The following is a 24,374-nucleotide window of genomic DNA, read 5'->3' as shown; positions in this document are numbered from 1 at the left end:
GGGCGACCTTGAGTGAGGGATTCTAGTAATAGAAGATGAAATTTATAGATGCTGTAATACATCGTTTTATTCAGGATACAGCTAACATTGATTTCATCTGAAAGTTTTTTTGCTTTAGGACTAAACTTGTTGGTTTTTAAAGACGTTCAGAGTGCAATAATGCTGATAATAATAATGTTAATCAATTGAATGATTTCTTAATAACGGTTGATGAAATAAAAATCTTTGGTATTTAATTTTCTTTGCATTAAATGAGTTTTCAATATTCTCTTAAACAGAGCAGTTCTTGTTTAATTTTCTTTTTATTAAATGAGTTTTCAATATTCTCTTAAACAGAGCAGTTCTTGTAAGTGCCTTCACGTTTTTTGACTCATTGCTGCACATTTTATTACAATGGTACCCTTAAGTTTTCCAGAATGAATGAAACGAGTAAATAAATATGAAAATTAAAAAAAAAAAAAAATCTTGTTTACTTTGCCATTATTGAGTCTATGAATCGATTCTGAATTGATTTTGAAATACAAAAACGTTGCTAGATTTCCAACTTGACTTAAAAAGATGAGCCATCACACAAACACACTGAAATATATTTTTATTTCATGATTTTATTATATCATACTCTCTGCGTTTTCAACAATTTGTTTTTACAATTTCAAATTTATATTGTTATTATAGTATTGATAGGTCAAAAGTGCAATATTTGTTAATGAATTCAAATGAATTGTTCTAATGTTATGTTTAGTTGACATGAATTTGAAAAGTCACTCTCAATGATGGTATTGACATCATCTGTCACGTTGATGTATATGGCTTCTGGAAAGCTTCAAACATGTCAATTCGACTTTTCATGTCCGGCGAAACGTTTCTGTCGACCACCGAATTATCCGAATCATCACAAGGGTCACATTTCACAAATTGTGAAACTTTTTCTTCCACTTTCCTTGATCGATTTGGTAGTTGGATATTTTGACTATTACCAACATCATCATCTATGTCAGAATTGCCCTGTTTGGCAAATTGCTCGAACTGATTGCTTCTGAATGTTGAGTCTGCAGTTTGGCTAACAATGCTTTCATCGTTTTCAGGTAACGAGGTGTTAGATATGTCTTTTCCGAGAGCGGAATCTTCCGAAAGATTGTCTTCATCTTTATGTGATGAAGTTTCAGGTCCATGCTCTTCGCGGTGACATTCTGTGGGATCATTCATCTCATTTGGAGAATGGAGTGTAAGAGCATCTTCAAGTGCGTCATCTTCAACGATTTTCGCCGTTTCTTGTGTTTCGATATCCTGCGACATGTCCTCTTCTGTTGATACCACCTCTTGTGACCCTGGTAAGCAATCACTTGCTGAAAAGGTGGCCTCTTCGTCCAGAGTTTCACCACTAGGACTGTCCAGTCCCTTGTTCTGATAACCAGCATGTAGGTCTTCAATGCCAAGGGAACATTGCGTGGTAAGCCATTTGCTTTCTGATCCACTCACAACTTGAGAGGATGGGATCTCATCAAGGTCAGTACTCGGGCCCAATAAAGCCCTGCTGGGAAGCATATAGTCTACCGACAGGTCTGATGAATTTAGCTCAACTAAAGGATCAAAATCCGAATACATTTGTCGATCCAGTGACATCTCTTCAAACATTTCATCAGCCAAAGTCATCAAAGCTGAGAGGTTCTTCTTTCCTGTTGTCTTTGGAAGAGATCTCATCAGGCTCTGACATACTGTATAACTCTGTACAGGGTTACCGAGTTTCACTTTTGACCATGATGTCCTGGCTTTGATCTCCGCTGTTGTTTGAAGGGCATCTATGATATTCTTCTGGTAGAATTTTCCTAGAAAATGTGGTCTTATGTTCCTTGCAATGCAGCGTTCCGTGTGGGATTCTTTGTTAATTTCAATCGGAATTAGTTGATAATTTGATGTTATATTTGGTAATGATTTACTTCTTGCACCCTCGGTAGATAAAGGTTGTGATGTTTTACGGTAAAATGGCACCATTGCTTGATTCACTGTCTTTCCGTCAATGGAATTATCAGTCACCTGTGGATGTGTGATTCCTCTTTTGAAAGGATTTAAAGCAGACTGAAGTATCATAACAGGGATTCGCGGCATTCGCAGAATTTGACCAAACAACTCACTGAATCGATTTATCCCGCCAATTGGCTTGATGTGGTCCATTGTAATACTCCGGCGACCACCTGGAACGATTTGAGATGTCGTGGACACAGCGTTGAACTTTTTGCTCGGTGTGTCTTGTTTTTCGCTGCAATTGACATTTCTGCTGAATAAAAGTGGTATTGATAATTTTGAGGGGACCCGCACAGATTTTTCCTCGTTGCTGTTCATGTGTGTCGACCGTTTCTCTGCTGTAGGCACAGTGGGTGTTGGCTCCATGTAATCTACAAGGGCCAGTCCCGATTCTCTCAACTCAGCCAATGGATCATAAGGCCAAGCAAGTTCATCAAGACCTCGATCCAGTGACATCTCCTGGAACATTCCATCAGCCATCATCATCAAAGCTGAGAGGTTGTTCTGTCCTGCTACCTTGGGAAGGGATCTCTTCAGACTCTGACGGACTGAGTACATCAAGTCAGTGTCCAGATGGACAGGTTTCTCAATCTTTACTCTTGGTTCTGGTTTCCTTACTTTAAGCTGTGCAGCAGTTTCTCTTGCATTTGCTAATTTTGTCACAAACAGGTTACCCAAAAATTGTGGTCTAATTATCTTGTCTTCACGCGTCTCTTGTGTGGATTCCGTTTTATGTTCTTCAATACTGTTAGTAGCTGTAATGAACCCCGAGGCTGAACTTGTACGGCTGAGGTTGATACCTTCACTGGAGTAGCAGGTCTCAAGATCATCATTGTCAGACGAAGACTGATGCTCATCACCGCGGTCGCTGTTTAGGTTGAGTCTTTCATTCTCATCCATCTGGTCTGCCATGGATTGATAATCCTCATCACTAGAATCGTCTTCTCCATCTTTATCTTCTTTGGTCAATTTAAGGCAAGGATTATCTTCTTGATTCTCCTTTTGGAAGCCCGACAGAATCTGTATCTTCGTTTTATTTGTCAATACGCTATCCCGGACGTCATGTTCCATAATTACCTGAGCTGCTGTGTCAATGTGACTCAAATCGGAGATATAAGATGCCATCTTTGTTGGGTCCCCTTCATTATATCCATTGGCTTTTAGGAAATAGACATATGGGGTTTGTAAATGTTCATCGTGAGTTTTCAGAGTGGCAAATTCCTCTTCACTTTCATTCCCAGTTTGGTCGTAGTGAACTTCGTGTGGCTCAGAGTTGCAAAGCATTGTTTCTTCATCTGTCTGCGTCTTTAATGAAACGAGAATTTTTCCGCAGAGATTGTCTTCTTCGTTTGATGAGCTTCGTTTGATATCGAGTACATCCTGCGAGGAAGCATGGGTGTTATTGGTAGACTCTTCATAACTACCGACAGTAATGTTTGCCACGTTCTGTTAAAATGTAATGAGAAAAAAAAGATCGATGAATTTTGGAGGTTATTTTGAGCCCATGCGACGGCCTAACACTGAAGAGGAGAAGGTGTAAACAGAAGTAACATAATCTTTATATCCATCATGGAAAGGGCCGCAAATTTTTGACCGGAACTTCCACGTTCACCCCTTCCCCTTCCCCTTCCCCAACCGCAACCCCCCCCCCACCCCACCGCAAAAAAAGACAGGGGTCCTCCACTGGTAGTGAAACATCAAAGTCAGCTGTTTAACAGACAATTCAATTTTGTGCACAAACCAACTCTTTCGCATTTACAATACGTACACGTTTAGTTTCGATCCATTTTCCTGTGCACCACGTTTCGAAAGTAACTTCAAATAAGACAATTTGGCATAAAAAAGAAACTATTAGGAAACAATACCGCATGCGACCATTCCTGCCAAATACGTATCGTGAACATAAACATCTATTAGGATTTCCGTTTCCTTTTTGTGTTGCAACAATGTAAGCAATGATAGTTTAAAATAGTGGCCAACAAAGTATATTTCTTTTCGATTGACATACAAACAGGAATTGAAAGTGTGGCAGAAGGAGAAGAGGGTCGGGGACGAGAAGAGTTACAATAATTAATATAAGGGTCTGCGTATATAGCAAAGACACCAAATAGCTCAGCATGATTATCACAGCTGAACTGGCAGTCATAGTCTAGACACATGCAGTTTTAGTTACGATATTCAAACGTTCAGTGTACTTTATTAGCTTGGATACATTGTATCATACTATGTCCTATCACATATCTCCCTTGCTACCTGAAGTATTTACACGAATTAAGTTACACCAAAAGATTTATAAGAATATCCTGAAGTATGCTCTTTTGCCGCCAGTGTGAGGTGCATGCATAGCTAGAAAAACTCGTTATGCTGGGACGCTTCTACCTTTTTTCTAAACATATCTATATCTGATCTCTATAAAGGAACTCTAATCCTGAAAAGTGAATATCGCCCTCTATTAAAAACAAAGTTTACGCTGTTGTCGAAATAGCCAACAAAAATGGTCACCTGTTGTAAGTTGACTGGAGATGCATGGTTATTTTGGGGTGTTGGATTGGTGTTATTGGTGGAACTGTTGGTGTCATGACTTGACTCTACTTGATGTGGTGTCGCAGGTTCGCCAAGCTCTCCGCAACTGACTTTGCTGTCATGGAGACAACCACCTGTGTTGTCAACTGGTGTTTCGCTAATGCTTTTGTTCAGCAAAAAACTGTAATTCAACGTTTGAATAAATATTATTGTAAGTAGGCCTAACTATTCTGGTAAATTTTAAACACAAATCAAGTCACTTACCATTTTATATAGACATCCAACTTGGAAGCTCTTGTATATTTACTTTTTAAAATAATACTGATGATGATGATGATGATAATACTGATGATGATGATGATGATGATGATGATGATGATGATGATGATGATGATGATGATGATGATGATGATGATGATGATGATGATGATGATGATGATGATGATGATGATGATGATGATGATGATGATGATGATGATGATGATGATGATGATGATGATGCATAGTGTCGTGTACATATAAAACTACACACTCTATCGTGTTCGATATTCTTGGTAGCGTATATAGAACCATCAGTGAAAAGTATGAATAGAGTGTACCAATACCTGCTAACCGATCCCGCTATTTGCTCCAATACCGTATCACGATATGATGATGAAGTGATGCCCTCAACCTCCTCGTAATCTCTGCACTGTTCCATCAAGCTCTTAAAGAGATTCTGGACATCATCATCTTGAAGAGCCGTAAGGATGAGCCCTTTCATCTACAAGTTTTTTTTTCAACAAACAAAGAATTTATGATTTTGGGTAGCCGACACGGTATAGGTCTAGGTTGCATACCCCATCTCCCTCCACTTCATAGAGTATAAAGTGTACAACAAGAAAGGAATGTCTTTAAATAGAACACATTGTAATCAAAATACAAAATCACACTAGCATAGACCAGGGCCTAGCCTATGCCTATCTAACATAACTTCTTTCTTTTCGTGCATCATGTTAACATTCAATTTGAGAAAGACAATAACAACATTTCCAAGCGGATCTGCAAAATGAAATGGGAAAAAAAATAATGGGGAGAGATTGAGGAAACTCACCAAATCTTCTGGAGCCATTTTGAAAACACCAGCTTATAGGCTGAGTCAACTTGCAGGTTTGAAGCTATAAACAAAATCATTTGAAAAATAATATCCCCATTGTTTATTGACACGCAGCTGATCTTTCAAAAAGTAGGACGCCAAAACGCACAATTAACGCAAATGCGTTACAGACTCATGAAGACCACGCGCGGCTTACGCGCGCGATAAGCGCACAATGCAAAGAGACGTATGGGGACGTGGCTGTTCCCCGTGTAAAACGCCGCTATAATCACCTCGTTGTCACGTTGTGGTAATTTCCTCATCGCACAGATAAATCGATCAAAATGTATCTATCAAATGCCCAAATTGATAAAAGTAAATTCTACATCGTTACATAATAAATGACCTGTCAAATATTTGTTAGAGCAGTTATTGTTTGATATTATTTAATTTCGATACGTTACCGCTTGAGGCTATAACATCTGATAGTAATGACATTCAAAGGCGAACAAAACGTCAAATTTCACTATCTAAATGATGTGTAAAAGTCGGAAAAGTTCGAAATTTCCGATTTCGAGCGGTGGTAACCTTCGTTTTTCCTATAGCGCATATACAGGAACCGTACGCTGTTTAGGATGAGCGCCACCAATTTCTACTTGTAAACATTTTCTTATCAACTGTTTTGACCGTCCAAACATAAATCCCGTTGTTCCTGAGCGTGTTACAAGCTTTTGGTGAATCATATTCGATACCAACAAAATCAAATACATGCAGGTCGTTGACCTGAATAAATTAAATCTCACTTCAAACAAGGTAGAAAAAGTCGGAAATACTGGAACACTCCTACATAGGCCTATGATATCTGCATGTAATTATTAATTATATGGCAAAATGTCTGCAGTGGTGACGATATATTTAGTCGAATGGAATAATTATTTCATCGCGATTTGACTTAAAGGCATTGAAGACTCGCCCCAAACCGCGTGCAGCCCTCTGAAAAAGTTAACTTTCCGTTGCTTTCAAGTGAAGTTTTTTTTCTTGTCGCTACAAAATGCAGACAGTAATGAAATATGATACCTTGTTATCTTTTATCTGGACCTGAGATGTCCATCGCTATTCGCTGCTATGTACACTGTGTTGTGGGTATTGACCGCAGCTGTATGTACTGACTGTACACTAGTGTCTAAGTACCGACGGTAGCAAGGTGTGTGTGCAATTTCTGGGATCGATGGTGCTGTCTCACACTTCTGTTACACCTCATTCGAAACTAGGTCAGATAACCGTCATCAGACGTTTCTTTGTGCGCGAGTCTTCACTCCCTTTAAGTCAACGTTCACTCCATATAGTAAACGAAAACAGAAGGAGACGTATCCAGGAATTTCAAAAGGAGGGGTGTACTCCTAACGGTCGGTGTAGCCGAGACCCTTGTAGGGGGATCTGGGGACTTTCCCTCCCCTCCCAAGACAATAAAGGAAAGAAAAACTAAACGTGAAACTGTGCATTCTGAAGCATATGTAGGCTATAAATGAGGTTTAAAAATAGTTAAATAACTAATACTATTAATATTTGTGTTTGTGTGTGGGTGGGTGGGATGGGGGGGGGGGTAACACCCCACATCCCATGAATCTGCGACTGATAGAAATAGAAAGTTTTCTAATTTAGTATTTATATGTTATTAATACTAATATGGCATGTATCAGGGCGACGGAATGTAGAAAATAGATTAAATTTCATAACTTGCTCACTACATTCATCTACAGGTACGGTATTTTAAGCTTAGTCAATTTCTATTTCTCTACATTTGATAAACTTGTTAACCAAACGCAAACATTAAGTTATTTGAATACAAGGTAATATAACTGCAAACCTAGAAATACAAGGAAGGAACGAGAACACCTACGAACTTCATGATCTATTAAAATGAATGAATGATATGCGTATTAACTTCCAAAGGAAAGTTGGTGCGTGCGTACACGGTATTGAAATTCGTCCACACAAGTCATGTTGATCTATTAATGTACCCCTTTCGGGCAGGAAAAAAAGCCTAACTTTTTGGGTCCTCAGCGGGATGCCCCAACGAAATTCTCCTTGCACACTAGTTACCCTTACCAGCATAGGGGCGTGTGGGTAGGCATCTGTTTCAGGTCACGGGGAATCGACTGGTCTATGTCATTTTAAAATGCAAGTATAAATCTGATACAGATGGTCCGCCATAGACCAGCTCTAACCAGGGAGCTGCTACTATGGCAAGCCGTTTTAACATTTACCTCGTTATTCTACTTAAATAGAACCAATTCCACTTAAGTAGAATACAATTAAGCTTAAGTGAAATTAATTGCACTTAAGTAGAATTGCATTTTACTTAAGTTTAATTGTATTCCACTTAAGTAAAATTACCACTTTCTTTTAAGCTTAAGTTAAATTCAATTTCACTTAAGCTTAATTGTATTCTACTTAAGTAAAATGCAATTCTACTTAAGTAAAATTGAATTTAGCTTAAGTAAAAATGTCATTCTTTTTCACTTAAGCTAAATGAATTTTACTTAAGTAAAATTGTATTTTACTTTAGTAGAATACAATTAAGCTTAAGTGAAATTGAATTTAACTTAAGCTAAATTGTGTTCTACTTAAGTAGAATTGTATTTTACTTAAGTAGAATACTATTGCATTTTACTTAAGTAAAATTCAATTCTACTTAAATAAAATACAATTTAGCTTAAGTGGAATTGAAGGATATGGCAAGCCGTTATAACATTTACGTCGTGCGGAGAAGTGATTGGTCTGGGGGCAATGTTCACATGGTGCCATGCCTTGTGGTACTTCTACTACTAGTACCACTGCTTGGTGGTATGTCGTGTTGTAGTTGTTCCCTTGCCCTCAAAAGTTCCAACTGCATCAGCAACAGTTTGCAACGATTTATTGGCTGGCTGCATTTACCAAATGTCTAACGTTCAGACTCAGTGATAAACATAGCTTTGCTTCATTTGATAAGGATAAGTATGGTGTTATGTTCGTATATACACAACGGACGCTGGAAAAGTATCGCAGTATGGGGGAATGGCCGCAAATGGTTACGTAACTAGTACGTCTTGAACGTAACTCTATAGGTCTCGCATCACAATTAATTGTTCCATTGACTTACACACTAAACTCGTCACTTTCAAGACCTGCCAAAGCATAGATAGAAGTTTTCATCTGGTATATTCTACCCACCACATGATAGCTGTGTTCTTGGCCTATCATGGCAATTGCAAACTTCCATATCATGACCGTTTAGATTATGAGCTAGAAGAGGAGCAAGTTTATCACACTGAACCCTTCCATATGCTCGTTCGGAGTAATATCAACATTTAACCAAAGATTTTTAAAATGGTTTATATCACCTTCGATCCTCCCTATTTTCACACCATCTGTACTTAAAATTATGCTCTTTCATATAAAGGCAGAAAAAACGATGACAGTAAATGATAACATGCTTAAACAAGCTTTACGTTATGTACTTTTACCTCTTTTCTGACAATGGTTAACCTATTGAGCGGATGAACACTTGGCGAGGTACCTATAATAGTATACAAAGTCGGACTTCGCGGCAAGTACAGTGACGCAATGAGTAGCATACTGATTGACCAATCACATTTCACTTAAGCTAAATTGCATTTTACTTAAGTGAAATAAATTGACCAATCACATTTCACTTAAGCGTAATTCTATTTCACTTAAGTAAAATGCAATTTAGCTTAAGTGAAATTGAAAAGCCATTTTGCTTAAGTAGAATAGCATTTTACTTAAGTAGAATTGAATTTACTTAAGCAGAATGCATTTTACTTAAGTAGAATTGAATTTTACTTAAGCAGAATTGTATTTTACTTAAGTAGAATTGTATTTTACTTAAGTAAAATACGATGTAGACAAAAACCGTTTGAACTTAAGCTAATATGAATTCCACTTAAGTGGAATACAATTAAGCTTAAGTAAAATGCAATTCTACTTAAGTGCAATTCATTTCACTTAAGCTTAATTGTATTCTACTTAAGTGGAATTAATTCTACTTAAGTAGAATAGAGAGGAAAATGTTAAAACGGCTTGCCATATGCTACTCTACTGCTCTAACAAACCAGGGAGTTAACTCGCTGAACACACTCCCTGCCCTGACCTGTGAACAGCGGGTTGCATTTGCCATTGGTGAAACGTTTATGGTAGGCCATCCCATAAACGTTCGCGTCTGATTACTTTAGCTCACTTGGCAAATCTTGTTTTCTTTCTATTACTATCGCTCGAATATAGGGTAAATTATATTTGTGCTCCTTGAAGAAACTATCAGAAAGCGCCGCAGGATATTTGCTCCCTATACCACGCCTCCATAGCGCACAATCAATGCACCTGTCAATCAATTAGTGAAAGCGTACTGTGATCGGTTACCATAGCGGTGCTTGTACACAACTCAGTGTGAAAGTTTTCCAAACTTCTCTGTTGTTGCCGTGTTGTGTTGAATTGCGTTTCATGTGCTTGGATTACGAACAGTACAGTTACAGTACAGGACAGTTAAACAGATTTAAGCTTGTTCATATTTGAATTTAGTTCTTAATAAAAAGATAAAAGTAAATTTCTGAAAGGAGAGATATTGGTGACATCTGAAACTCACGGTTATAAATTTACGATCAGGAGTCACTATCAAACGTCTGAGGTCAACATAATAACATCAGACCTGACACGCGGAACATATGGGAGACCTCGTTATGTTGTGATTGTGTTGAATGTACCACTGTTTATGACGTGTTAGTACTGCTGTTAGGACGCTACATTACCAATATAATATTACGAGCCGTGGTACTCATTTTGAAGCTTGGACTAGGAAAACTGGAACAGAAAGCGATCTGTTAAACTGTATGTTAAGTGATACAGCTAAAAAAGTAACAATGCCAGGATTTCCAACAGCTAATAACATCTTGCAGAAAAGGTGGAACCAGAGAGCATATGAGCTACACGTAAAGAAGGTAGGCCAAAATTAACTCTAACACAGTAACTGTTACTAATAGTATTAGTAGTTAGTAAGGTTTAATATTAGACTGACCTAACCTAAAGTTAGGCTGATAGAAGGTAATTGTTAACTTAAATTATTTGCCAAAATTATACTCTTCCCTATATATGTTATTCAATTTTTGTGTGTGTGTTGATTTGTAAGTTTAAATGTCTTCAAATAATCTTTTTCCTAATTTTCAGAAAAAGGCAATGAGATCAGGGCTAGATACTAAGAAGCCAAAATCATTTTTACATCTAAAAGTAAATTTGAAGAAAATGCAGGTGAGTTTCAATCATGTAAACATGTTATTGTAATATTGTGATTTTTTTTGTATACTGTTTGCAATAAGAACTAAGAATTTGTTTTCTTATCCAAACCCAGGTTTTGTAAATTACTCATGAATCCAGCTTTGGCCAAATTTAAAATCACAGATATATATTTTGCAAGTTTGCCAGAAAGTCATATCAGAGCAATAATATTGAAAGATTTTTGGGAACATGTAAAGTAGATCTGCTCTACGTAGTAAAGACCGAAATGGTGCAACAAGCTGCAACATTGGGGATCTGTGGCCCGAGGATTTATCTGGAAATTTGAAGGAATTATGTATGCTGTTTGTCCACTTATGTGTTGTCTCATGCTTGATTCATAAAATAAATTTTGTAACTACTGTTCCAGAGTGAAGAAGAAAGACAAGCTTCAATAGACTATGAAAATAGAATCCTACTGGCCAAATTGACAAATGTTTTGAGGTCAACGGGACAACTGGACAATTGGAATTATGATTATGAACTTCATTCAAAGAGGTGAGTATATTATATACATAGGAGTACTACCTGAAAATGTTAAGTCCTTGTTTAACAACAATTTTGAGGGAAACAACAGGGGGTAGTTACCCCAAGCAAGATACCATTAAGAATGTATCTTCAAAGGTAGAGACAAATGGCAGGCTATATTGAAACGGATATTAGTGAGTTTGTAATATACTTACATACTCAAATGAGAACAAAGTAATATAAATGTTTAAAGCCTTATTAAGGTCAGTTTTTACCATAGAGATATTTCCTCTGATTTGTTCTGGTCAACAAAAGGCAAAATTAACTTGAAAAATTAATTTGATTTTATATGTCTTTTTTATATGATTTTACAGTATATGTCTGTAAAATTTTGTTTATAACTTACAAGTCAGTTTTCTATAAGTTATACGGTTAGCTCAGCTTATTTTAGTTGGCGGCCCTTCCTTTTGTGGTACAAATGTATTTGACCCCTCTTAATTCATTCATCTTACCGACAGTCTTAACGAGCTTAAGCTTAACGATGAGAAGGAGAAAATCCAGGAAGAAAATCAGAAGCTGCTGAAGAGGTTGCAGAATAGGTCATCACACTATGATACTGATGAGTGGGTAAGTTTGGGCAGGTTGTAATTGGATTTGGCAAACTTAGAGTTTTTGTCCATGACGCACAGTAGAAACTTTGAACGTACCAAAACATATTTTTTTCTTGGAAACATGTTTATAGTATCAATGGAAGGTTCGAAGTTTGTGAGACAAAAATTAGTTGATCACCTCAAGTGGGTCAAATAATTTAGCCTGAAGAAGACTGAGAAAAACACATTGTGCACTGAACTGTCATATGATCTATCCAGTTTTTTGGTAGTCCTCAAGACCCATGTTGGTATGTACAGCTAACTTCCAGCACGATGAATGACTGGCGAGTGGACTCTGAACATGCTGTGTTGTGTGACTGGTGCTGGGATAGGCTATGTGTAAAAAATATTTCTCACTGATCGGTTATATTTGTTGAAACTGAGCAGTTGTAGCCAGGAACAAAACTGCACATTTGACTACCAATGCAGATAGCCTGTTTGAAAAACCTGTTGTGTTTTACCATACTGAATCAAACTCCACTTAACGACTGGCTACATAGTAATCATTTGTAGTTGTAAGCTCGTTCAAACTGCAGTAATATCCACAATTATGCAGCTCACAATCGTTTAGTTGATTTGAGTCGTAGTTAGTCGTGCAGTTCTGCTCTTTGTTGATGTGATTGGTCGAAGGTATGCAAGCATTGTCGAATTGTTGGAGATCAACAGTTTGAACACGGGCAAACGAACAAAAAAACTACAGTTAAAGTATGTCATTTAATCCATAATTTTACCTTTTGTTTTCAACTTCCCAGGAGGATGAATATTTAATGCATAACTACTTCTTGGAACTGAAAGACAGTGCTACAAAGAACTTTCAGTTGGATGTTCGGGGAATGAACGAGCAAGAGGCTCTATTTTATTACGCAGAAGACAGGCATAAAAGAAAAACGGTGAATATTATATCTCTAAAACTTTAAAAGAAGGATTAATTAAACAACATCAGAATTAGTTGTTTTATATAACAATGGCTGCTATGCATGTTATTAGATTATCACTAGATATTAATACTGTCACAGCTAGCACACATTGATAGGAATAGAATAAACACGTTTCCTGACTAATTCATATGGAGAGCGATCCTCTCTGTTATGAAGTTAAGATCTATTCATGTTTAATTTTCTTTCTTCTTTCCTTTATCACTCAAAAGAGAGCTCACTATGACAAGGTATCAACTATAGGAGAGACCAGTTCCAATCTTGCCCCTTCTCAAGCAGCTGTTTCAGAGAAATCTATTAATGATGACGATAGAATGCCAAATATGGTAAGAAACATTAAAAAGCAAACTTGTTTTGATGTATATGGGGGAGGGGGGGGGGGGTGGGTAGTGGGAAATGCACATACCAAATTTTCATAACTCAGAAACAAAGACATAGATATTAGCAACATATTATCCCTAAAATACATCACATGCAGATATAGTGTTAATATGTCATAGTCCACCTCCTCTCTCCCCCCCCCCCCCCCAAAAAATGCTAGATGTTTTCAATAGTCCTTTCCTTGACTCTCTGGTCCTCTACATTAGTCCCAGACATTTAAGATTATTTAAACAGACAATTTTGTGCCTCAGTGGTGATAAATACTTTTAGAGGCATTAAAATGCTTTGTTTTGTTCTTGAAATTTTAAGCAAGGGTGGCCATTATCCGACTTTCTAGCATACTTGGGGGCAATACCTTTTAAGTGTACAATAGTGTGTATTTCTGATGCACAGATACGTCCATCCAAGAATTGAACAAAACGATAGTAATTAGGATGTGGCACAGCACAGTTGTTTTTCTATGTTTTGTTCTGTTTGGCTTCTCTTGTTTGTTCAATCAACATGTCCTTGAATGAATCCCTTAATGAGAGCTTACAGAAGAAATTTGATTAGTTTGTAAATAATGAGGACAGACTGTAGATTTACATATATTGTTATCTCTTAGTTTATATCAAACTTTACATCGTCACAGACCCTTCTCTAAAAGAAAGGAAAAAAAAGATATGAAAATGTCAAATACTGTCTTGTTGTGATGGGGACACATATGGAAACTATTGTTACAACTCGTTCAATAATGCTTGTGTTTGTTACACTGCCCTTTGTATCCACCATATTGCTTACAATTAACGTTCATCGCGAAAGAAAATCACACACCCAAGGAATCACCACTGTATCCAGAAGTGGGCTTTGCAATATTCTTGATACGAAGTTGTTGAAGTCAGAAAGAAACCCAGATATTTTAATGTGTGCTTTATTGAACGGATAATTAATAATTGTAGATGTTTGTTATAAACATCATTACAATGGAAAGATAAAAAAAGTGCTGAGAACCCTGTTGAGATTTCTTAGTTGCTGGGAGACAATTTATTATCCCCTTAGCAACAACAGAGTTTCAGTCCGGTAAGAATACAATACTATCAAGAATGTCAAATTAATTACCTTTTTTTCTGTCGCTGATAACATTCTGTGTCTCCTTTTTGCTTCTTGTGTGGGTGTTTATTTTAGGATGAACTAAAAATCTCAAAAAGACCTGTCAAAACCAGAAGGCGGAGGCTGCCACGGTTACCAGTTCTCGGAACAGAGAGGAAGAAAGAACTAGAAAGGAAAAAGGTAAAAGGAGTGTTAAAACTAAATAGTGTTGTGCAAATCTTTTGCAAACTGAAATCCCACATTAGATTATTTACAATGATATTGGAAAGAATTTGGATGAGCATGGTTGAACTGTTGACAGTGAATTCATCACTCATAAATACAAATTATATATTCATTATATAAGTTATGATCTAACACCTGAGATCTATGACTATACTAAAAACAAAGATATATTCATTATATTAGTTATGATCTAACACCTGAGATCTATAACTATACTAAAAACAAAGATATATTCATTATATTAGTTATGATCTAACACCTGAGATCTATAACTATACTTAACACAAAGATATATTCATTATATTAGTTATGATCTAACACCTGAGATCTATAACTATACTAAAAACAAAGATATATTCATTATATTAGTTATGATCTAACACCTGAGATCTATAACTATACTAAAAACAAAGATATATTCATTATATTAGTTATGATTTAACACTTAAGATCTATGACTATACTAAACACAAAGATATATTCATTACTGTATATTAGTTATGATCTAACAATATATGTTATCTATGCTCACCTGAACACTTGAGGGTGAGTTGTATGACATAAACTTGACCTCAGAAGTTCTGCCACTGCACATATTAATAATACAACATCAGTCTCCCTTGCCAGGAAAACCCCTACAGCTGTACACATGTTTGTAATTGGGGAGTATGGGAGGGGGAGGAGGGTGGCAAGATTCCGACCAATGTTCAATCCTGTTCCCCCAGAAACTCATTGCTGTAAAACTTATACGGGATACATGGATTTCCCTTCCCCCTAGTGTTGGGGGGAGGGGGGTCTGCTTACCTTTGTCTTTCTTAGTTCAGAAAGCTGAAGGATTTGTCTATTTTGTTTCCCTTTATGCAGCTAGCCTCTGTTATTTCTTTTTTTTTCGTACAGAAAGAAGCTGCTGCCAAAGCTGCGCATTATGACGAGAAAGATGAAGCTGTGAAACTCTTTAAGGCAACCAAAGGCATGGGTGAGTAATGTTGTGTCTTAGTATCCATTGTCTCATGGAGCTTTTACTTAAAAGTGGTGGTTCAGAAATTTAAAGTTATTTAAAGTTATCCCCAAAAAATGCTCATGAAATATATTTTTAAACAATAAAAAATGTTCAACAAATTTTACAGGAGAAGTGTTTGCATTGTAACATTTTGAGCACCTTGATCTTTGTGTGGTACATGAATCATTTCATTCTGGAATGAGGAAGGAGGTGGGAAATGCTGTGAGGGGGGGGGAGGGGGTCATTATTCTGACCCCTTGTTGCTCACATCCTGCATGTGGTTCATCATATTACCAAGCCCACCAACTACAAGAAGGGAAAAGGAAGATGTTGATTTCTTTCCTTTGTTTTATTTTCAACAGGAAAACCCGAAGTAGTCGTAACTAATACTTTAGCCAAAAGAAAGTTTTCACAGAGACAGCAGACCAAAGTCAAATTTGAAGAACAGTTTGGTCTGGTAAGTGTGTAGACTTAATTCAGGAAAACATTGTTTGTGTCCACAGATGTAAATTTACCTCTGTTGTATGGAATTAACTGTTCAGTAGTCAGTAAACGTGTGTGTGTGATAACATGGCTAATAAGTACCTTTGTGGAGTGTGCTATTCAAAATGTTTCTTGCCTGTTGGTAAATATCAGCACTTCACAGGACGGGGGTTGGGGGGGGGTGGGGGAGGGGAATGGGTGTGTTTGATTTGAAGTTTATTATGACTAACACGATTATGAAAAACCATGTTTCCAAATTCAACCAAGAAGTTAAACACCAACCTAAATAACATTTCCTTTGATTGAACTATTTTAATATTCTAACTTAACCTTCCGAAATGTAATTTAATCATTTGGATGGTCAGAAACATCCACGAACACACTTTTGATACAAGATCTTAGTGAACCGTTAGTGAATGAAAATTTGTGGCCAGTATTGATGTGATCTTTAAAGGTATTGAAGACTCGCCCCAAACCGCGTGCTGCCATCTGAAAAAGTTAACTTTTTGTTGCTTGCAAGTGACGTTTTGTTCTTGTCGCTACAAAATGCAGACAGTAATGAAAAGTGATACCTTGTTATCTTTAGCTGGACCTGAGATGTCCATCCCGTTTGTACACTGTGCTGTGGGTATTAACCCCAGCTGTATGTACTGTATGCACACTAGTGTCTAATTACCGACGATAGCAAGCTGTGAGTGTATTTTCTGGGATCGATGGTGGTGTCTAACACTTCTGTTACACCTCATTCGAAACTAGGTCAGATAACCGGCATTAGACGTTTCATTTTGCACGAGTCTTCACACCCTTTAAACAAGATCAATATTTATTTCCAGAATCTTGAGGAGGAGTTGTCTTCCCAGCTAGATGATGACTTCCAGACATTGACCTCAGCTCTGCTGACCAGCAGACAGGATTATGATGCCATGTCCATCCATTCTGCTCTCAAGGTTTGTTTTCCTTGTTTGTTATTTGCTCACACAATTTCATAAAATATTCATCAATGTTCTTTTTTACAAAAATTTTTTTTTTTTTTTTTTAATATAAATTTTTCTCTTTTAAAAATTTATAAACATAGTTGAGGTTTTTACTGTTTTCCTTCGTTACGACCGTTGTCTTTTGTAAACTATGTATGTAGAGAAAAGTTTCTTGAGAAGGAGAAATACTTAATCTTCAGAAAGATTCTAAACCAGGTGTTGATACATTTATGGAATTTCTTGATCCTTCATTGACCCCGACAAACCATGTTTATTAACCTTTATTGGGACAATTAAAATCCTGGAATGAAATCAATTTAGGGCAAAGATATGAAACAGAAATTTACCTCCCCCCACTCCATGAACATTTCCTGATGTAAAATTTAGTCAATACAACCATTTTTCTTTGGTTATTGTCTACTTTCAACCCCAAATACTTAATTCCAAGCACCAAAAAGTCATTTGCCCCTCTCTTTTGGTGGTCAACTTGCAACTCCAAATCTTAATAAACCACATAGCATTCATTGGCCCCCCCACACACAACCCCAAATTGTTTTCCTAATGTCTAGGGGTGAATATCGACCATCTTGTGGTCCCATTTTCTAAGTTAACAGTTACCAACGTGGTATTGATCTGTTCAGGACAATTTTTTACAAAGAAAAGAAAGCTAATCTTCAGAAGGGTTTTAAACAGTAAATGTCATGGTATTGTTTCAATGTGATTTCTTTGTATCGTAAGAATCGTAATAGTTACTACACCATCACCCGTACTCATCAATCCGAAGTTTGAATAAAGACTGCTTCTTCACAGAGAGGTCTAATGGATATTGTCAATTCAAACACAGCTTATTATTGATAATTTGCCCCCATAAAGAATATGTCTTAGCTTTACTATACTACCTCTTTGAATACAAGTCCCAATACATAGCAGACATTTTGTGGTAATACATTTCCTGAAAGTATTTGTTCCTTTTTGTTTTCAGGGTCAAGGGCCTTTTACAGAAACCTTGGTTGAGGTATTATGTACAAGAAACAATGGGGTAAGTTCTCAGCAAAGAAATTAATTTTTCTTCTATATTTCTCTATGCATTCAAGAAGATGCAGTACTCTCCATGATGGTGAGGCATGAGATGTACCTAGATGAAGGTGATACAGAAAATAATATTAATTTACAGGTGGGGGTGGGGGGGGGGTTGGTGTTAGCATGGAGAGAAAGTGGGATGAATTGATTTAAGACATTGTGGATGGTGGTTTCGGTCTGGGCAGTACAGTCTGTGTCTATAGCCTTTTTTTATAGTTTGTTCTTGTTCTGAAATTTTTTTGACACATAAATGTAGATGTTGATGTAAATTGTGGTCACTCTAATCAGTATGTTCTAGTTAATTACTGTAAATTTTGAAACTCACTTTCTTAAAACTTAAACTAGAACTGCATGATTTGTGAGTAACTTAGGAAATCTTGCATTTGCTGGTACTTTTACGCATTTAATCATGTCGAGGGGGCATTTCTGCGTGTCTGTTACAAGTCCTGCTATTGTTAGTGCTATATATACATATATGTTTAGATAAAACATTACGCATGTCTGTAACACTCTCTTCACTAACAGGCGTTAGGTGCAATAAGGTCAGCTTATGCAACAAAATACAGCATAGAGCTTGAGGAGGATATTAAAGCAGAGGTCAAAGGTCAGCTGAGATACTTGCTTCTTGCCATAGTGAAGGTAAGACTACTTGTTTTAAATACTTCTTTGTATGGATAATTCAGTATATGTTCCTTTATTAAGAGAATGTAAAATGTCCTTCAATATCATATGGTCATTGTGGGTTTTAGGCAACATTATGCAGTAGTGAAGAGATAACATTGTTTAAGTGAGTAGGCATTGTTCTGTCATTGTAATGAAACAAATAATGTTGTATGGCTGGATTATAGACATGCACCAAAACAATATTGTGTCAATGAAGTTACATTTCAAAGCTGAAAATCGATACCATATGCATGTGAGAACTTGCAATCAAGAAAACACTCCCCCCCCCTCCCCCCACCATCCGACCCTTGCATTGGATTCCTCCCTTGAGCAGGGATACCAAATTCACATACAAGACCCATTATTTCCTGTTTTTGATTAATGCCCTGCTTGTAGTGGTGCATTTATTGATTTTGTTGTGAATGGAAACGGTGATTTAATCAATCCATATTTCCTTGTTTAGGGTACCAGATCAGAATCTACAAGTATTGACAAAGAAACAGCTGATAAAGACACCGAGCAGCTGATAGCAACCCAAGAAGAAGACCGTTGGAATGCAGATTCTGGAAAAATGGCTGAGTTACTACAGACAGCAAGCTGGAGTCATATCGTAACTGTCCTGCACAATTATGAACAGGTAACATTATTACCTTGTAGAGAGAGAGCTATGTTTTGTGGATGTCACATTGAAAGTTTTATTGTTAACATTTTTTAGCCCTTTATTCTATATTCATTTTTGGACCAATTTAAAAAGGAGGAACATCCCTACTTTTTTTTTGTCATGCTTGTTTAACCTGTATGTATTTGGTGTGCTCTGTTTTCTGCTTTGCAAACAATAGCAGGAAGTTGCATATACTAGTGAGCAAATTTGGAGGAAATTTAGCAAGGTTTTTCTAACACTAATTCTTCAATTTAATTTGGCATACAGTGACAATTTTCACTGCTAACCAACTTGGATTTGTTTTTTTCTCCTTTCTTACATCTGTTGATGGACATCAACAGCTTGCATTTCTTTCATTCTGTAATATTTGGCAAATTATGTTAATCATTTGCTTTTGGTTTCCCTGAAAACAGATAACTGGTAAAAGCTCTCTGGAGGAGATTGAGAGGTTGCTCGTGGCAGACTACCGTGATGCTATGGTCTCATTGGGTGAGTATAATTACCACAGCTCACTTTGCAATCCTGTTTAGTAGTCACTGTCAACATATGCACAAAAATGGCTCTTAGATTATTTTGATACTGTTTGATAACTAGACTAATAAAACAATACAATTACTTAGACTAACTAAATTTGAAATAATAAGGACCATTCTGAATGTTATTGATTTGTGATCAAGACTTTTGGGGAAAAGTGCTTTGGCAAGATTAAATTTAAATCTCCAGTTGATTTTGATTTCATAAAAGAAATCTTGTAGGGTTTCTTACTTTGATCAAGATTTTGTTGAAATTGCATCAAATGACGAGAAAATGTTTATGTTTTTTCCTACGAATGCCTACAATATCATCTATTAAAATATAAAGCTTTTCATTTGAGATCATCAATATTGCCCCAAGTTTGCTAGACGGTCCAGTAATGGCCACTCTTACGAACACTTCAACAAGCATCTTTATGCAAGCATCAAAGATATTTCCCTTACTGATACATATATAACAGTCAAAGATGAACTTTAAGCATTAGAGATTACACTTTTTTTATATTCAATCTATCTTTGTTCGATTTCAAATTTCAGTGAAATGTTTGAGTGATTGCCCTCAATTCCTTGCCGAGCAGATACAGGTAAATCTCCAAGCAAGCGGTGACGAAGAGACAGTTATGCGCATAATTATCATGAGGTCAGAGGTCAGTACCACTTTTTTCTTTTTCTTTTGTAGATCATTGTTTTATCTCATGAAATTGTTAAAGCAACTTGTAATTGCTTCATTCTTTGATGATTTCATTTCTTTCGGAGAAAGTACAATTTTGAAAACTGCATATTCAATATTCAGTCTAACACATCTAATAATATCGGACAAACTGCAGTTGGGGTAATGTGATGTAACAATATGTTAAATGAAATTTAAATATTTTGTTTGCCTTCATTCTGTGATGATATTTAAGTTGGGATTTCTATCATCGATACAATTTCAATATGCACGTTAGTGTATTACTTCAATTGCCTTTGTCTCTTCAAAGAGAAAAAATGTTCAGACAACAAAACTGTCACAGCCCAATAATCCAAACATGTTCAAATTAAAGGGACTGAAAAACATCATTTCATGGAACCAAAGTTCGTCGAAGACTTTTTTGCCCAGTTTACGTCACCATCAAAATTTGGGAAGACAAAGGTTGTCCAAAAATGATGAAATTTTTCCACAGGCTAAAACTTGTAAAGTTAAAAATGTTGATACAAACACTCTTTGAAATGTTTGAAACTTTGTGGCCATTTTATCAAAGTAACCTTTTTGTCATTATTTAGTTCCATCAGGTGGGTTGCTACGGTGTTATGTACTCATTTAAACTCGTTTTGTTTTTCATTTACAGGTCGATATGGCACTGATTAGGAAAGCCTTCAAGAGATTGTTTGGGGAAACTCTCATGGATGGTATCAATAAACGGCTACGGATGACTTGCAAGAAAGCATTGGTACAGATGGTTGTTGTCCATGGCAACCCAGACAAGCCACCAACAGAATTGCCGAAAGAAGTAAGTTCAAAAGGGTCAACAACAAAAAAAGTGAAATTATTTAATATTGAAGAGATTCTTCTGTAGGATATTTTCACAAATAATTTTGAAATTTCTGTCTAGGTATTGTTGAAGTTATATTGGTGAAATTTTTTAAAAGGGACTATGTTACAAAGTATAACTAGGCATGACTTGATGATGACCAAAATGCTAGGAAACGTGTTTATTTAAGCCTGCCCCTTTGAAGTCTAGTACATTATGAGGTTCATAGTTCAAGTGTGATCTGTGAATAGTTTCACTTATTTTCTTTTCATTGTTAAATTTTGCAAACAGGAAGTCAGAAGACTCAGAGGTGTACAAAATTTCATTAAGTTTTGCATTTTATTTTTTAGAAACAACAAGACTTGAATCCGAAAACAAAGGGCCAGCTTCCTCCGTACCCTAAGCCTCTGAAGAGACCGCCACCAGATATGGATGTGGCGATGCCAGCAGATAATCCCTTAGCCAAGGCTGTCTTGAAGAGTCCGAGAGTGGAGAGGAAAGCTGAGGTGAAGGAGATTGAGAAAGAAAATGTAAGAATTTGTAGTGTATTTTAGCCGGACATAGTACGCCACATTTGACCCAACTCAACTTGACTGTCATGGCCGAGTTTTTTTTTACCTTGTGAATACCGATAGTGTTACAACTGATCAGCACATACTAAAAGACTGACGAGCAAACACAACAACTGTTTTTTTAACAACCAATGCCTGTTTTAGATCAAATGCATTCGGGGAAACACGACGAGTTGAATTTCCACGAATGAAGCAGACAACTGAAAACTGGCAAATACCTGATTAGGCATAACCTTAAGCACATGCACATTACCGGGATATCCTCAAATATCCATGTTATAAAGGTTGAGTCGGGTGGTGTTCAGTCAGCAGGCTGAGAGTCACAGAACACTCAATACATCGATTGTCTATGCAGAACAGTTTAACTTATTCCCAATGCTATGCTAGATAGTCCAAAATGATTTTTACAATGATATAGTATACCCCAAACTGACAATACCTTCAAAATATTTCTGTTATGACAAAGCTAATATCATTTCGATCCACTTCCCATAATCCCCTGGTTCATATTCCTATCCTTTCGAAGCACAGGTACCTACTCTTACCTCATAAAAAATTGTGTATACTTTTAAACTTCATTGATATTAAAAGTCACAAATATTGGTCTCAAGGATTATCATGTTCAAGTGGCTTTGTTAAAATTTCACCAAAGTTCTGTCACTGCAATAAAGTAGATGATGTTCCCATTTGATGCTGTCATTCTTGAGTATGTTTTATCATCATTAACCTTGAAGCCTTTCCCAACCCTGCGTGATTCTTGCTTTAAGGTCATCAGTAATATCACCCCAAAATCTGCTAAAAAGTCACAATAATGGTCACTAATGTTCACAAATCAACATGCATTTTACTGCCACCCTAAGAGCATTTGTTTCTTGCTTTGCAGAGCTCTTTTGAAACTTTAATTCAAATTTTGGTAAGACATGCTAAATTTAGAGAGAAGACAAATGAGATTTAAGGGTAATTAGATCATCATCTATGACCTGGATTGATGTAGTATAGAAGAAGATCCTTGCTCATTTTTGGGCATTGTGGTCAAGTGGTTAAGGCAGTGGACTTGTGATCTAAGGATTACAGGTTCGAGCCCTGGCCAGATCATTGCGTTGTTTCCTTGGGCAAGGCACTTTATCTCCATTGCCTCTCTTTTCCCAGGTGTATAAATGAGGACTTGCGAGGTGATTTCACTGACTTGTAAATATAGTTGCGTGCGCCGGTTTGTGGCTGCACCCTATGGGAAGTCCCCCAGGGGACATGTGGCTGTGGTGCACTGTGGTGCCCCAGGAGAGATTGTTTGAATTTTGCACACTTTGGTGTGTAGGTGTGACAAGTTACCAATGACCAAGGTTAAGTACAGCGCGGCAAGACTTTATTGTAAGTTGCGCTATATAAGAACTGTTAATTAATTATTATTATTATTATTTTTGTAAATAACCTTCATTTTTTTCTTCTTGTTTCCAGCAAAGTTTAGCAGTTGATGTGAATGAAAAACAGGACAAGACCTAGACTGTTTATTTTGAAGATACGTCATGGAGAAGAACCGTAGCCAACTGCAGTCTGTGCGTTGCCGTCCCTATGTCTGATATTAACAGCCGTAGAACTCAATTGACCTTTGGCCTTCGCCAAAAGCAATGAGGGTTCAAACAAGCTATTCTTTACTCCCATGTGATTGATTTATTTCCATGAAGGTGATATTTTCTACACAGGGAGGATATGGCAAACATATTTATTTTAATGAGATTTGTGTTAATTAGATGTTGTAAATATACAAGGCTTGTTAAATGGAAATGCAATTTCTCACTTTCAAAGTAGCTAGATCTTTAATTAACATCTTTCTAAAGTGAATTTTTCTTCATACTTTTTAGCTGTTATCATAAAAATGTGTATTATTGAAAAATATTTATATATTTATATCCACACAGGTATTTGTAGACAATCATTTGCATTACATTTTCAAATTTTGAGTATGTTGTTGAATTCAACATTTAATAGATGTTTTTTTTTTGTGTAACATTTTTAACTCTGGCTAATTATTTTTTTGGGGGGGGGGGGGGTTATTATAGATTCTATGGTTTATTTGCAATTCATTCACTTTTGGAACTAAATTTTCTATGAAATTGGTGTTAAAGATCCTTTTTTCTATCACGTTTGGAAAAATATTCTCATGCATTTTTTAAAATCAAACTTTGATATCTGATAATGGGGGGTGG

At 36.6% G+C, this 24,374-nt stretch overlaps 2 protein-coding genes across 2 annotated transcripts; one reads left to right on the top strand and one right to left on the bottom strand.

Annotated features, from left to right (window-relative positions):
• Positions 1 to 585: 585 nt before the first annotated feature.
• LOC139971226 (uncharacterized) lies at positions 586 to 5,755 on the bottom strand. The gene is made up of 4 exons (XM_071977505.1): positions 5,639 to 5,755; positions 5,151 to 5,308; positions 4,525 to 4,726; positions 586 to 3,468 (listed from the first exon to the last, which is right to left on the bottom strand). The coding sequence occupies exons 1-4, from the start codon at positions 5,654 to 5,656 to the stop codon at positions 793 to 795; spliced, it is 3,054 nt and encodes a 1,017-aa protein (XP_071833606.1). The 5' UTR covers positions 5,657 to 5,755; the 3' UTR covers positions 586 to 792.
• Positions 5,756 to 10,004: 4,249 nt separating this feature from the next.
• Positions 10,005 to 24,203, top strand: LOC139971631 (uncharacterized). The gene is made up of 18 exons (XM_071978268.1): positions 10,005 to 10,614; positions 10,841 to 10,921; positions 11,316 to 11,443; positions 11,932 to 12,040; positions 12,816 to 12,953; positions 13,211 to 13,324; positions 14,544 to 14,648; positions 15,591 to 15,669; positions 16,056 to 16,150; positions 17,010 to 17,123; positions 18,133 to 18,189; positions 18,756 to 18,869; positions 19,357 to 19,530; positions 19,968 to 20,043; positions 20,625 to 20,734; positions 21,416 to 21,577; positions 21,949 to 22,128; positions 23,626 to 24,203. Exons 1-18 carry the CDS (start codon positions 10,507 to 10,509, stop codon positions 23,668 to 23,670), a joined length of 1,989 nt encoding a protein of 662 aa, XP_071834369.1. The 5' UTR covers positions 10,005 to 10,506; the 3' UTR covers positions 23,671 to 24,203.
• The last annotated feature ends 171 nt before the right edge of the window (positions 24,204 to 24,374 follow it).

Source organism: Apostichopus japonicus, chromosome 8, assembly GCF_037975245.1.
Source record: "Apostichopus japonicus isolate 1M-3 chromosome 8, ASM3797524v1, whole genome shotgun sequence".
Taxonomy (NCBI): domain Eukaryota; kingdom Metazoa; phylum Echinodermata; class Holothuroidea; order Aspidochirotida; family Stichopodidae; genus Apostichopus; species Apostichopus japonicus.
This window is presented reverse-complemented; position numbering and strand designations above follow the sequence as displayed.

Bases quoted from the DNA above. Each gene is read 5' to 3' on its own strand.
- LOC139971226 (XM_071977505.1), bottom strand. The intron at 4,727-5,150 runs GTATTGGTACAC...GTTGAATTACAG, and splicing joins ATAGCGGGATCGGTTAGCAG to TTTTTTGCTGAACAAAAGCA. The intron at 3,469-4,524 runs GTGACCATTTTT...ACATTTTAACAG, and splicing joins CTCCAGTCAACTTACAACAG to AACGTGGCAAACATTACTGT.
- LOC139971631 (XM_071978268.1), top strand. From the start codon at position 10,507: ATGTTAAGTGATACAGCTAAAAAAGTAACAATGCCAGGATTTCCAACA. The intron at 20,735-21,415 runs GTCAGTACCACT...TTTCATTTACAG, and splicing joins TAATTATCATGAGGTCAGAG to GTCGATATGGCACTGATTAG. The intron at 22,129-23,625 runs GTAAGAATTTGT...TCTTGTTTCCAG, and splicing joins AGGAGATTGAGAAAGAAAAT to CAAAGTTTAGCAGTTGATGT.